This window comes from Camellia sinensis, chromosome 11, assembly GCF_055761805.1.
Source record: "Camellia sinensis isolate YWXY chromosome 11, ASM5576180v1, whole genome shotgun sequence".
Taxonomy (NCBI): Eukaryota; Viridiplantae; Streptophyta; class Magnoliopsida; order Ericales; family Theaceae; genus Camellia; species Camellia sinensis.
The window spans coordinates 12,340,839-12,356,750 of NC_138971.1; the positions used below are offsets into that span (position 1 = coordinate 12,340,839).

General features: G+C 38.7%; 1 protein-coding gene across 2 annotated transcripts in view; it reads left to right on the top strand.

Annotated features, from left to right (window-relative positions):
* EMB2458 (FtsH extracellular protease family) overlaps window positions 1–15,912 on the top strand; it is a 34,300-nt gene that overhangs the window by 13,496 nt on the left and 4,892 nt on the right. For both annotated transcript variants that reach the window (XM_028264190.2, XM_028264188.2), the window contains exons 8-13: window positions 4,964–5,137; window positions 5,850–5,971; window positions 8,773–8,974; window positions 9,261–9,389; window positions 11,093–11,275; window positions 14,955–15,074. In XM_028264190.2, coding sequence (XP_028119991.2) covers window positions 4,964–5,137; window positions 5,850–5,971; window positions 8,773–8,974; window positions 9,261–9,389; window positions 11,093–11,275; window positions 14,955–15,074 — 930 coding nt within the window. The remainder of the gene's footprint in view (window positions 1–4,963; window positions 5,138–5,849; window positions 5,972–8,772; window positions 8,975–9,260; window positions 9,390–11,092; window positions 11,276–14,954; window positions 15,075–15,912) is intronic.

Here is a 15,912-nt window from a genome sequence, read left to right on the forward strand (position 1 = left end):
ATTTCTTCGAGTCCACCACTTTCAATTTTTTCTACACCGATGCTCCTCCTTCCGCCACCAGCTACACCGTCCTCCACATCATCAGCGATCTCGTCTCCCTCCTCCTCGTTGTGCAAAAGCGTCTCGAAAACCACCGCTCTGGACACAAGTAGTCGTCACAGATTCTTCTGAATTCATCGATGGTGTCCCGGGTCGTCGCTTTTTAGGTGAGGACTGAAAATTCAGTGCTCCTCCGCTGCCGCCGGACTTGCCCATGAGAATTTCTTGCCCTGGAGTAACCTTCTTCCAACCTCTTTGACCACAGACCAAAAAATTATATCTTCTGGAACAAGCTTCCCTTGGTTCACAGCATTCGCAATCTGTTTATAGATGGAGGAGTGAGGGTGGAGCTCTTGCAAAATTGCTAAAACAGCAAAACCCATGAAAGGGGAGTACATCACCAGCAGCTTATCTGATGCCTTGTTGGACCTCATCAATTCTGATAATATCGCAGCCATGGAAGTGAAAGCGGAGGCGCCATAGATCAAGCAAGTGGTGGGAAACCAAGACTTGCCAGCCAAAATGGCGTAAAGATTGGCGAGACAGAGGGGCCACTGGAAAAGCAGCTCGAGCCAAACAAGACCCACAAAAAAAAAAAAAAATTGGGCTTATCGGTGAACAAGTAATCGCCATATTCGCTGGTGTACCAGAGCTTGAGATCGCCGAGAACCTTAGGGAAGAGATCTACAGAAAGGCAAGTCTGTCCGTCAATGAGTGGCGCAGCAAGAGCGATCACAGTGAATACGAGGAAGAGTATTGGGTCTACAAGCTTAACCAAAGCACCCATTACAGATCTCTCAATCTCTCTCTCTCTCTCATCTCCGGCCTCCTCAACCTGAACCTCTCCAACAATGGGTTCAACGAAACCTTCCCTCCTCTGCTGGTTCAACGAAACAAGTTTGATGTTGGTACATGGGGAAGTGGACTCACGTGGGTGGTAATTTAGCCCACGGTTTTGCTCAAAACCAGCATATAGTTTCAAAGAGGCACAGAGATGCTCCACTTTTGCTGCCCAGACAACAATCTTCTTTTCCTTTTCCTTTTATTTATTTATTTATTTTTTTATCTCCTTTTTTGAAACTATAATCATCTCTTCCACCAAAACATCTTTCACGTAAATATCCATCATCTCTTCTTTTCTTTCTTTTTCTTTTCTTTTTATTTATTTATTTATTTATTTTTATTTTTATTTTATTATTATTATATATATATATATATTTTCTTTTCTTTTCTATCTCTATCTATATCTATGTCCATTCCAACCACTTTTGATTTTTCACCATTTTCTTTTATTTCATTCCACCAAAAAAAAAAAAAAAAAAAAAAAACACCAACAATCCATTCACACCCCACTCGTTTTCCCCAATCCCAATTTTACACAAAAAAAAAAAAAAAAAAAAAAACCAACAACAACAACAACAACAACAACAACAAAACCAACAACAACCACACACACAACACCCTCCCTCCCCAGGAGGGATTTTTCTTTACCCTTCTCTACTCTACTGCAGGTCTCTTCTTTTTGCCTCCGTCCTGAGCGGCCCTTGACGGTGTTGCCTCCGTGTTTTCCACTCCACTGGGCACGATCACTACTCCCTGCTCCTCCACTGCAGCATATGGCGGACCTCCAAATCGGAACATAACGGTGGCCTTCCGCTTCAGCTCCTTATTTTCCGCCTTTAGCACACTTATCTCTGCTCGCGCATCCTTATACATGCGCTGGAGCAGAGCCAGTTGGGCGTTTAAATGCTGCACCTCATTTGTCCTACTCTGCAGCCGGTGCGACAAGTTTGTGACCGCAGTCATGGTTTCCACACATGACTTCAAAGTATACTGATTGGCTTCAATATCCGTTTGCACTGCCATTTTTTGCTCCACCGACCGTATCGGAAAGTTCAACGGAGCAAAACCAGAGGTGTTTGGTTGAGGTTCACGGGCCACCGCACCAGTTATCTCTCCTGTTGACTCGTTGAGGTCGGGAAAGAGAGTGAGCAGACCACGGGAAGATGAGGCCATGTTCTGGGTAGCTGAACGGGAAGAAGAGGCCATTGTTCAGATGTTTCAGAATGCAAATATTCAGATATTTCAGAATGAAAATGTTCAGCGGTTTCAGACTGGTTTGCACAGCCTCCGCCTCAACCTTGGTTTAAATAGCCAGGGCCGATCCGCGCATCGCGCGCCACTTGACGCCAGACGACAAAACGGGCGCGCAAGCCAATGTGGTGACGCGCCTCGCCATCATGTCCGGCACATCTTTTTATGACTTGGGCTCGCCTTTTGATGGCACGCCTTTTTATGGATTGGGCACGCCTTTTGATGGCACGCCTTTTGAAAGATTGGGCACACCTTTTGAGGGTGCGACTTTTTAAGGGTCTGACAAGACTCTGTAAACTGTCCCGACATTGATTTCGGTTAGCTCCTTCATGGGTCCGACAAGACTCTGTAAACTGTCCCGACATTGATTCCGGTTAGTTTCTACAAGGGTCCAGCAAGACTCCGTAAACTGTCACAACAACTGTCACAACATTGTCTGCTACAACGGTCCGACATGACCCCATAAATTGTCTTCTACATCGGTCTGACACCGCCATCCAGTGTCCTCTACACCGTTATGACACCACCATGCAGTGTCCTCTACAACGTTATGACACCACCATCCAGTGTCTTCACCAATGGTCTGACACGACCATACAGTGTCTCCTATCCTCTTTTATTTTTATGTATTTTCTTGTTTTGTTACTCTCTCCAAACTCAAGTTGGTTAGTTCCTATCCCCCTTGAGTTTGCGGGGGGCTGTTAAAATTCGCCTACTACACACCTACCACTACCACCTACTACACACTCACCTACTCTCCACCTACTCCATACCTACTGCACACTCACCTATTCTCTTCCCACATCCTCTCTTCTATATATAGGAATTATTGTAATATATCAATATATCAATCAATAATACATCAATTTTTACAACTTCCATGTTCCTCATTTAACAATTTCTCAAAATAATTCTTCCATCTTTCCCTAATCTCATCATCCTTCACCAATACCTTAGAATCCTCACACTTGATGCACTTTATTTGATTAAAATCTCTTGTTTTCCTCTCCCGTATTTTAGCAAGTTTGTATACCCTCTTCTCTCCCTCCTTACTATCTAGTCTAGTGTATAGGTCATCATAAACTTTCAACTTAGTCTCTCTCACTACTTTCTTGACCTCCTTATTAGCCAATCTATAGCTCTTAAGGTTTTCCTCAGTTCTATCCTTCTGCCACTTTTTAAAGCACTCTTTTTTTGCCTTAACTACCGCTTGGACCTCTTCCCTCCACCACCAAGTTTCCCTAGAGCTGGGTCCCGTTCCTTTCGACTCTCCAAGCACTTCCCTTGAGATTCTCCTCATACAATTGGCCATCGAATTCCACATAGTGTTAGCATCACCTTCTAAGTCCTAAGTACCTTCCTTAGCCATTCGATTCTTAAATATTTCTAGTTTATCCCCTTTTAAATCCCACCATCTTGTCCTACGACGCCCACCATCCTTCCTAACTTGGTATTGCCCTCTAAAACATAAATCTAGTACCAAAATCCTATGTTGAGAGACCAGACTCTCACCAGGAATCACCTTACAATCATTGCATTTTAGGCAGTCCACTTTTCTCACTAAGAAATAATCTATTTGGCTCTTAACTAATTCGCTCTTAAAGGTTATCAAATGCTTATCCCTCTTCTTATACATAGTATTGGACACCACTAGGTCAGAAGCCAACGCAAAATCTAAGATTCTCTCTCCAGCCTCGTTTCTGTCACCAAAACCGTATCCACCATGCACCCTTTCATAACCTATTTTATCTATGCCCACATGGCCATTAAAATCTCCACCTATAATCAGGTTCTCTCCTACGGGTATCTCCTGTAAGATCTCATCCATTTGCTCCCAAAAATCCCTCTTAGTCTGATCATCTAACCCTACTTGTGGGGCGTAAGCGCTAATAATATTCACTATATTTCCTCCAATAACTTGTTTAATTAGCATAATCCTATCTCCTTTCCTAGTGACCGCCACCACACTTTCCACAAGACCCTTGGCAATTATGATTCCTACCCCATTCCTGCGTCTATCCTTACCACTATAATAAAGTTTAAAACCAGTATCCTCAATTTCCCTAGCTTTCTTTCCCGTTCACTTAGTTTCTTGTATGCAAGCTATACTAACTCTCCTTCTAATCATAACATCTACCAATTCCATCGTCCTACCAGTTAAGGTTCCTATGATCCAAGTGGCTATCCTAAACCTATAGTCTTGGACTAGCTTCTTTACCCGCGCTCGTCCAGAAAAATGGGAAAACCTTTGCCCATTTTTCACCGCACCCAGGCGTCGATGTGGCGCCCCTTGCTCACTTTTCGAAACACCCGGAGGCAGGCGCAACGCGTCACTTGAGGGGAACGACCTAGCATTTAAACGATTCAAAGTAGGATTCATTTTCATAAGGGATCCGAGCGGCTTTTTTACGTGTTGGCTGTCGGCTACCTAACACACAACCCTCCTCCTTAACCCGGGCTTGGGACCGGCGGAGTTGTTAACAACCCCGGCAGAGTTTACGTGTTGATATGTAAAAATAATATTTGGATAGTAGAAAATTTAACTGGGAAGGCTGTCATGAACACAAAAGCAATCCGTAAAAATATTTTGTATTCTTTAGGCTGATAAATATATTTTTTAACCTCTCTCTTGTTACCTTAGTCCATGTTTGTCAATTGGAAAAAGCAGGGTTAAACATTTATATGAAGACTTTCTTTTGCATTTGAACCTTTATTTTGATGTTTTTTCAACATTTACTTTGACTTACACCGTATAGTTTTGATTGTCTATTTGCCAAACAAGTGTATGTAATCTGGCCTTTCCTTTGATGCTGTTTGTACCATATTGCAGGGAGTTCTTATTGTAGGTGAGAGGGGGACTGGGAAGACGTCCCTGGCACTGGCTATTGCTGCAGAAGCAAAAGTTCCTGTTGTTAAAGTTGAAGCCCAACAGCTGGAAGCTGGGCTATGGGTTGGCCAAAGTGCATCGAATATTAGGGAATTGTTTCAAACAGCTAGGGATCTGGTATTTCTTGTTGAGCCTACTTGTTTATTTCCCATAATATTGGTTGAATTCCTGTCAATAGGGAGAGATAAAGGATCTCTGGTGTTTCACAAATTAACATATTTTTCAACTTATTTTTTTTCCTTTCCTTTTCTGGAGAAAATGTAGCAGTTATGTCGGTCAGATTTTCTGATGGATTAGATTTTCTGCTGTTATGATGGATTATTGAAATAGGAGTATATTTTTAAAGCTGTTAAAATCTTGCATGATATTCTAAATGTAAATTTGTTGTCGAGAAAAACTTTTTATGATAATACTGATACTACTACCTGAACCTATTCGACACTGGAACCTGTCTTGAACAAAATGAAAAAAAAAAGGAAGTCCAGTACCTGATTACATTTGTTTCTAAACTCAAAAAGTAAAAAAGACAAGATCTGTTTCTTAGCTAGCTAATTTCCCTCATGAAGCCTCTACTCTCCCTCTCTCTCTCTCTCTCTCTATATATATATATATAGTTGTTAGAGTTTCAATTTCATTAGGTAAACATCGAAATTTTATAAGTTCATCATGCAATTTTTTTTCAACTTCATTGGTGAGTTTTGGATGGTTTTATTTTTAATTTTTAATTTAAATGAAATAGTTTCATCATTCTCAAGTTCATTATCCTTCCAAGAAATAAACAATTTTCTGATATATCTAGCACTTAGTTTTTGTATGATGCCATTTATAGGCACCTGTAATCATATTTGTGGAGGATTTTGACCTCTTTGCTGGGGTTCGTGGCAAGTTTATTCACACCAAAAAGCAGGACCATGAGGCTTTTATCAATCAACTTCTTGTAGAACTTGACGGGTAAATCATAATTTCCTTTTTTCTTACATTGGGTGTCTTTCAAGTAAGATTCTTCCTACGCTGTGGTAATTGGAATTTATGCCATGATTTATAATTATATATTATTGTCTGGTATATTTATTTTAGAGTGGTTCTATTAACACCCCATTTATTATTTTGGACGCCCTATTTCTTTGGATCCCCATTTATAAATTTTGAAACCTTTAAAATTTCTTTTCTCTTCCCAAATAATACCAAAATTATCGTTGTAAAAACATTCCACTCATTCAATTGAATGCACACCCCCCACACCCCAAAAAAACCTCTCTTCCAAAACCCTTAACAAAACCCACGAAGAAGAAAAAGAGCAGCCAAGTGTGATTACTGTCTCTACCGTCTCATTCTTTTCTTTGGTTGAACTATTGTCACAGTTGGTATTCTCTCTCTCTCTCTGTGCCACCTCAGCCTTTTTTTTCGGTGATTAATGTTCGGTAACCTATTTCCGAACAAATAATAAATGTTCGGTTACCGGTTCCCGAACAATAAACAATGTTCAGGCATGTGTTCACGAATTTCGGTCATATGTTCAGGAGTTCAGTCTCGAAAAAATGACGAACAAATTTTATTATTTTTGCCATTTTTTTTAAAGAAATTTACCCTTACAAGACCAATCTCCTCTTAGCTAAGAATACCATCAAAGCTAGGGATGTAATCGGTTCGGTACGGTTGGTATTTAGGTAAAAAATTACACCGAATCGATAATGTCGGTTTTATTATTTTGAACACCGGTACAGACCGCTTCTCCCATCAAACCGTACCGAACCAAACCGATTGAAATGGTTCAGTTTGATGTGGTTTAATCGGTTTAGGAATTTTCAAATTTGACCAACTTTTAAATATAATCATTAATCTATATAAAAATATTAAATTAGTTATTCGTCTACTATTTCAAACATATCCAATCCATCCATTTAATACATACATTTCAATTCCTAAATTAACAAAAATAAAAACAAAAAAAAGTTTAAAAATATTAAGGTTTCAAGAATAATGAGTTAGAGTTAAGATTATATATAATAAGAGTTTACAAACTTAGGTTATAAAGATGATAGGATTAATTAATTAAGGTTAATAATTTATTGTACTTATTAATATCATTATATTATTATATTATATATATAATAAATACAATATATGTTTAAACGGTCGGTTTTGGTTTAGATCGGTGCATAAGGTGTTTAAACCAATATCGAACCGAAAATCCAAAAAAATCAAATTTAAAAACCGCACAGTTCAATTCTTGCTAAAAAAACAGACCAAATATAGCCGGTTTGGTTCGATTCAATCGGTTTGGTCGATTTTTTCGGTTTTTCTTACATCCCTAATCAAAGCTATGAACCTCCTCTGAACTTTTATTGTTGTATTCATTTTATCTCATGGAGTTGTGGTTGCCGAAAAAGTTTTCATTCATTGTCATTGCCAGAGAAGTGTAAGTAATCAAATGATTGCTACTGTTACTTCCGGAATACTACTGCCAGAGGGTTTTCAAGGTTTTGAGGGTGGGTAAGTTTTAAAGGTGGGATTTGGGAAAGATGGATGTGTGGTAATGGAGGTGGGTGCTCTTATAAACCCTAATTCATGATGTAGTGGGTGTGTGGGTTTAATTGTGAGATGGGGTGTCCCAAAATTAATGATGTCCTTTTTAGTAATTTTATTTGATGTTATTATTGTAATAAAAAAAAGCTAAAAATTGAGGGGTCCAAAATGATTCATGGGGTGCTAATAGCAGCACTCTTATTTTATTGGGTAAATTACAAATATACTCCTGAGATTTGTTTAAAATACAAATTGCCCTATGTGATTTTGGAAATTACATCCCACCCCTCAAGTTTGTAATTGCATAACAAATAGTCCATTTTATTAATATATCATCAAGTCAGTTAATAGTTTTTAATGATATCAGAAATATATTTCAATTAACAATTCAGATAATTTTTAATAGCCCCTTTCATTTTTTCTGTTAATTTTGTTAAATAAAAAATTCTGACAAGGGGATATTTGTAATTATCTAAATCAGAGGGGGCAATCTGTATTTTAAGCAAACTTTAGGGGGTGTATTTGTATTTTACCCTATTTTATTTTATTTGTTTTTAAGTTATTGTGCTGAATTAAGTTACGCAAATGCGATGTTTCTTTGGGGCAATGGTTGAGGTGGTTGGTGGGCATTTGCATATATGGTTATGGAGATTTCTGTTGGTTGCTTATACACCGCTAAATTACTCATCAAAAAAAAAAAAAAAAAAAACTCCCTCAATAAAAATCACCCAAAATTACTTGCACTAATAAATGCAAATGGAGCTGTTACAAGTATATCCCATGTAACTAGCCTAGTTCTGACCTAACAAAAACATTTCTAAAGTATATTCCTGAATCCATACTCCTTTGCCAAGATAGAAGATTCTCTAATCCCGTGGATCTCTTTTGTACATTTAACCCTTGGCCTCTATCTGTGAGGTATTCTTGGGCCAAGCTCATACCACTTGACCAACAGGGCATTGTTTTGCTTACTAACAACTAAGTTAAATATTATTATACACGGATAAACCAACCTCATCAATTTTCTGTCCAAGTTACCCAGAAAGTCCTCAGAGCACTATGCAGAGCCTGTTTGATCAGGGGCTAGCATGGTAACAATTTTACATGCCTCTGGTTAATGCATTGGTGTTTTGTAATGGACTTTTAACTATGGTCTTGTCAGGGTGTACTGGTGTAGTGAGTAGTGACTAACACATCTTGTTGTGAAATCAAAATCCTCTTTGCAGGTTTGAGAAACAAGATGGGGTGGTTTTAATGGCTACCACTCGAAATCTCAAGCAAATTGATGAGGCCTTACAGCGTCCTGGTCGAATGGATAGAGTATTTCAACTTCAACGGCCAACTCAAACAGAAAGGGAGAAGATATTGCGGAATGCTGCAAAAGAAACTATGGATGAGGAACTCATTGATTTTGTAGATTGGAGAAAGGTAATTATGGTAATTCTGTATTGGTGCTTATTCTTGGATTTATATAAAGTGCTGTTTAGTTAGTTGCATTGGTTTGATAATAATTGGAGAACAAACTAGTGTGAAAGTTTTGACTTAATCACTGATGCGCTTATCTCCTGCGCATTTTATGTTAGTAGGTTCAATTAATTTTGACTGTAATTTTAATTCCCCTAGATGGTATTGTGAATATCATATATCATATATTATTGTTCTGTCTTTTAATAGATTAATAGTTTCTTGACACATCACCACTCCCTTCCTTCAGGTTGCTGAGAAAACAGCTCTTCTACGTCCGATAGAACTCAAGCTCGTTCCTGTGGCCTTGGAAGGTAGTGCCTTTAGAAGCAAATTTCTCGACACGGACGAGCTTATGAGCTATGTAAGCTGGTTTGCGGTAAGAGATAAATACTCAAACAATAGTCCTGTTATTGCTTTATGTGCTTCTTCTTTTCATAAACTTTTTAGGTGTTGCTCAATACTACCAGGTTTAGCAAAGATATGCTTAGGAATATGAAGCATAGGAACATTGACTAGAAAAAGGAATCAAATTAGTCTAAGAAGCATGGACACGGACATGCTAACATGGCAATTTTTTTAGAAGTGCAGGATATGAAATGCGTTAATCATGTAAAATATATAGTTTTATATCATTATGTGCAGGGTGAGAAATCACCGTTCCATGGGATGATCTTGGACTTATCATCAGTTGCGGTACAGGATAAGGCAAAGCCTCGCTTTTTGCATTTTGGTCTAATGAAGGAGGCTTCGTTTATCCGAACGTGGCCCTTTTTCTACTTATATGTTACAATGGTCCTCAATTTATTATTTGTCATATGTATGAATATTTCGTTCAAATATAGTAAAAAATAAAATATGACATAACACTAATTTGTAAAATTTGAAAGATGAGGGATTAATAGGTAATTAGATATAAATTTACATAGTTTTTCTTTTCTCATTGGATTCCAAGTTTTTTGTTCAAACTTATAATTTGTTTCATATGTGCCTATGTAAAAAAAATAAAAAAGTAATAGGAAATGTTTGGACATATTTTCAAAATAAAAAAAAAAAAATAGGACATGTTTGGACATGTGTTAGGAAGAGTTTGACGAGTGTTGGTCTCTAGCAAGACCAAGCCACTTTCTTAGAAGTGCCAGTGCTTCTTAGGAGTTCACATGTATAATGATTAAAAATTTAAAAGGAAATAAAAAGGTGTAGTTTCACACAAAAATGTAACTTCTAATTATGTAGTGCATGGAGGCGAGACTGTCAGGATCTGATGATAAAAAAATGTTTCTTTATTATTACTTTCAACCCTGCTTATAATATCCCACTTCCTTCTTGTGCTATGGGAAGAAAGTGACTAGTCTCTGTTGAAATCGTGGTCTTGCTTTGCAAAGGTCCCGAATACCATAAATCTTTTGTTGATTGTGTTCTCTTTTTTTTTTTTCTTTTTTTTTTTTTGATAAATTTTTGTTCATCGTGTTCTTAATTCTTTATTTTTTTCCCTTTTCCCTTACCTTATAAAGAAATGATCTACCATATACTATGCAGTGGTAGATTTATGATTTTTTTGGGGGGATAGATTTGGTGTGCATAAGCTCTTCCATTTAGTGTTCTAAATCAATTTGACTTTGCATGATTTCATTACCCATCAGTAGTGCCATGCCATACTGTTGCTGATAGTTTTGATCAGTGAATGTTCTTTTTATGATTTTTGTGTCTTGTATTAGTAGATGTTGTTTTTTATATTTTGTTATGCGCAATATGGTGCCTTGATCTGCAGTTTTTAAAGCAATTGGGACTTGAGGTTCTGTCTAGTGACTCGAGTTAAAATTATTTGTATACTCACATGAAATGACTGAATACTTACTACATATATAACCATGTCATCTAAAAGGGCACGTGCTTTGTTTAGTTGTCTCTTACTTATTCTGGATTGGAGTTATAGTAGTATCATATATTTGTATATGAATACTATATTTTATTGCTTTTGTTAGTCAATAATTGTTGGCTTTTGCATAAATTAAGTCTTCAGTTGTATTCATTATAAGAATCTTCCTCAATTGGTATTAACTTAATGTTGCTTTTGTGTAGACTTTCAGTTGTGTTGTCCCCAAATGGGTGCGGAAAACGAACATAGTGAAGACGATAACCAGAATGCTTGTCAATCATCTCGGATTGACATTGACGAAACAGGATTTGCAGAATGTGGTTGATCTGATGGAACCATATGGACAAATAAGCAATGGAGTAGAACTACTAAATCCTCCTCTTGAAGTAAGTATCAATCCTAATCCTTAATTTTAGAATAAAACACTGCTTTGGTTGATGTCACATATGTATTTAAGCATCGTAACAGCTTGATTTAAGGCTTTGAGTTAAGCGCCATAGCTGTGTTGGACATGGGGCCACAGTGAGGACACATATGGGACATGCTGCATGGCGTGTCCCTTTATTTATTTAATTTGTTTTAATGGGACACGCTGGGGACACACCAACTAGACCAACCCCCCCCCCCCCAAAAAAAAAAAAAAAAAAAAATCTGTTAAAATTGATGTATAAAGAAATAGAGAATTGTATTATTGATTGATTGTTTTATTGTATATATTACAATGATTCTTATATATAGGAGAGAGTATGTGGGAAGAGAATAGGTGAGTGTGTAGTAGGTATGGAGTAGGTGAGGAGTAGGTGGAGAGTAGGTGAAGTAGGTGAGTGTGTAGTAGGTGGTAGTGGTAGGTGTGTAGTAGGTGAGGAGTAGGTGGTAGTGGTAGGTGTGTAGTAGGTGAATTTTAACAGCCCCCCGCAAACTCAAGGAGGATAGGAACTAACCAACTTGAGTTTGGAGAGAGTAACAAAACAAGAAAATACATAAAAATAAAAAAGGATAGGAGACACTGTATGGTCGTGTCAGACCATTGGTGAAGACACTGGATGGTGGTGTCATAACGTTGTAGAGGACACTGGATGGCGGTGTCAGACCGATGTAGAAGACAGTTTATGGGGTCATGTCGGACCGTTGTAGCAGACAATGTTGTGACAGTTGTTGTGACAGTTTACGGAGTCTTGCTGGACCCTTGTAGAAACTAACCGGAATCAATGTCGGGACAGTTTACTGAGTCTTGTCGGACCCATGAAGGAGCTAACCGGAATCAATGTCGGGACAGTTTACAGAGTCTTGTCGGACCCCTAAAAAGTCGCACCCTCAAAAGGTGTGCCCAATCTTTCAAAAGGCGTGCCATCAAAAGGCGAGCCCAAGTCATAAAAAGATGTGCCAGACATGATGGCGAGGCGCATCACCACATTGGCTTGCGCGCCCGTTTTGTCGTCTGGCGTCAAGTGGCGCATGATGCGCGTGTCTGCCTCTTCGTCATGGTCTTTATAAACCGAAGCGGAGGCTGAGGCTGAGGCAGAAAACCTGCTAAAAAACTCTGAAAAAACTTCTTCGTTGTCTGAGAGAGAAACTCTGTAATACTCTGTAACAACTGTTGCCCAGAAAATGGCCTCTTCTTCCCGTGGTCTGCTCACTCTCTTTCCAGACCTCAACGAGTCAACAAGAGAGAGAACTGGTGTGGCGGTCCGTGAACCTCAACCAAACATCTCTGGTTTTGCTCCGTTGAACTTTCCGATGCGGTCGGTAGAGCAAAAAATGGCAGTACAAACAGATATTGAAGCCAATCAGTATACATTGAAGTCATGTGTGGAAACCATGACTGCGGTCACAAACTTGTCGCACCGGCTGCAGAGTAGGACAAATGAGGTGCAACAGTTAAACGCCCAACTGGCTCTGCTCCAACGCATGTATAAGGATGCGCGAGCAGAGATAAGTGTGCTAAAGGCAGAAAACAAGGAGCTGAAGCGGAAGGCCACCGTGATGTTTCGATTTGGAGGTCCGCCATATGCTGCAGTGGAGGAGCAGGGTGGAGTGATCGTGCCCAGTGGAGTGGGAAATACGGAGGCAACACCGTCAAGGGCCGCCCAGGACGGAGGTAAGAAGAAGAGACCGGCGGTAGAGTAGAGAAGAAAAATCCCGCCTGTGGATGTGGTTGTTTGGTTTGTTGTGTTTTGTGTGGTCGTTGTTTTTTGTTTTTTTTTTTTTTGTGTGTAAAATTGTGATCGGGGTTGATCCCTGAGATGAATAAAATATGGGTTGTTGTGCAAATTTGTAAATTGTGTTGGTTTTTTTTTTTTTTTTTTTTTTTTTTTTTTTTTTTGAACATGGTGATGATGAATATAGAAGGATGAATAAAAAGAATAAAGGTGGGGGTAGGGAACAGGGCGAATCAAGAGCACCAATGAAAAAAAAATAAAGTTTGGGCGGTGGATGGTTTTTTTTTTTTTTTTTTTTTTTGTATCCGTGAAAGAGCGCTTGTTGTTTTTTGTTTTTTTTGTTTTTGTTGTGTATCTAGAAGTTGCAGATGTACATATGAATTATCTAATGGCTTTTATAATAAAAAATAAAGTTTGGTTTTAAAGTAAGGGAAATAGTAAAGTGGGGCTAGTGGAAAAAAAAAAGGGACGAGAGAGAGAGAGTTTTTGTGATAAAATAAAAAAAGAAAGTTGGGTGGTGTGGATCTATGCAGACCTACTTACTGTGGGCGGTGGATTGGGTAGCTATAATAAAAGAAAGTTGAGTGGGGTTGGTGGGTGATAAAAAAAAGAAAAGCTGGGTCTGGTTGTGAGTTCTGTGTGCACTCCTACCACAGAAACCGTGCATATGGAGCTCTTGAGCTTTTCTCCCTGTAAAGTCTCCCTCAATGCAAAGAGTGCATCCTTGAGTAGATCTTCCCGTGTAGAGCTTATGAAGCTTTCAAACCTGCGTTCCAAGTATGTCTTAGCTGCTTGTGAGTGGGACCCAATGGCAAAAGCTTGGTATTCGAAATAGTTTCCACTTGGGCAATTGTAGTAGAGGTGAGCCCCAGATTCATCCAAGCCAGCGACCAGCAAACCAACCCCATACGGCCGTTTCCATGAGCGCTGGGTACAAACCTGGGCTTTGTCAGCGAGCTGAACGACGAGGCGGCCAACGGGGAGAGGAGACTCGTAAGTGTAGCTGTAATTGATGCACTCGGATCGCATATACCGGGACAGAACACGGCTGTCGGCGTTGTTTGAGTGGCAAGTAGTGGGTTCGGCCAAGTAGAGATCGTATGGGAGGCCGTGTTTGGGGGTCTTGGTTTGAAGGATGAGGCTCGGAGAGGAAGCTCGGGAGAGGTGCATTTTTGTGAACATGGGTTCGGTGGTTATGGTGCGCCAGAGCTAGCAGACGCAAATCTCTCTTTAGTGCTTTTGATGGATGTTGGATGTTGGATGTTGGATGTTGAATATTTATTACTTTTTGCTGAGATTTAAGTACTAAATAGATAATTTATAGAAAGATATAAACAATAAATATTAATTTAAAAGTGATTTTTTTATTTTTTATTTTATAATATCAAATTAGTGGTAGTTTTTGTTAATTTTGATCGTTTGTGGATGTAATATTGATCTACATAGCAAATAAAAATATATGAAAAAATGTTTTATTGCCATGTCCCCGCGGTGTCGGTGTCCCCATTTTTTTGAAATTACTGTGTCCTGTGTCCTTGCTTCTTGGGTGATCCACGTAGTGGGAAGTATGTTTTAATTGTGAAATTAGCTCTTGACCTCTGTAGCATATTAAATCCAAGTCTTAGAATGTCGGCTTGATAGCTGGGGTAGATCTCTATGGCTTCTATATACTATTTTGCATCATTTTTGCCTTCCAATATGGGTAATTATTAGACCATCCAAAATATCCAAAACGAGGATCTACTCTAGTTGTTAAACTACAACGAGTAACCGACAAACTGATACCAATTGAAATGACTAAGCACCTATGGAATTGTGCATTGTCTTATGATATTGTATAATTTTGAATATTTTTTTTTCATGGATCTATGGTTTTGAATTAACATTGATCTTATTGATTTGCAAGTGGACGAGGGAGACCAAATTTCCACATGCTGTCTGGGCTGCTGGTCGTGGGCTCATTACTCTTTTGCTACCGAACTTTGATGTCGTTGACAATCTATGGCTTGAGCCTTTTTCTTGGGAGGTAGCGAATTGTGTTCCCTCTTTTGGTTATATACTTAGTATATCTGTATACATTTCCAAATTAATCATTTAATATTTCCATGCCACATTCAGCAGAAGAAAAGTCTACATCGTATGATACGCTATGACTTGCTTCTATGTCAGTGACAACTTAGAGATGGATTTGTGTTTACTCTTTTCTGATGAATATTGCTCTTAAGCGCCTGGAGGGTAGCAGAGGTGTAGCACATATGATGTATGCAAGACCCAAGAGTCCCGCCTTGTAGAGCTGTTGTCCACCGAAGATCTCACCAAACAAAATTAATGAAAGGCGTGACTAGCATAGTCGTTAGCTCAAGACCTGAACATAGTAAAATTTATCAAAGCTTAAAATGGAGGAATACCTTTCCTTCAAATGCAAGCTATTAGTTCAATCTTGATAGACCAAAAAGATAAGAGGAGAAGCTTTTCCAAATTAACGCCTAAACCTAAAAGGACCTTTAAGTGCTCCTAGATCAAAGAATCTCAGTGGAATTCTTTAGAAGCACTGAGAGAGAGGGAGAACCCTTGCATAGACAATGCCGGAAAACATAAAATCATGCAGCTACAAATTAGGTTCATATTGGCGGTAAGGACGTATTGGGCATTTTGGAAGCAAAAAAGATGAAGTTAAATTAATTTGTAATATGTTGCTGGAATTGCTGATGAGTATTTTCTAGAAATCCTAGGCAGCAACTAATTATCAGTTTTGAAATTTTAAATTGAAGGTTAGAAGATGAGAAAGGCGAAAGGTTGTCAAACTAGAGCTTTTGGATGAAGGAATAAAGAATATACATGCTGAATATAATAAATAGAAAAAG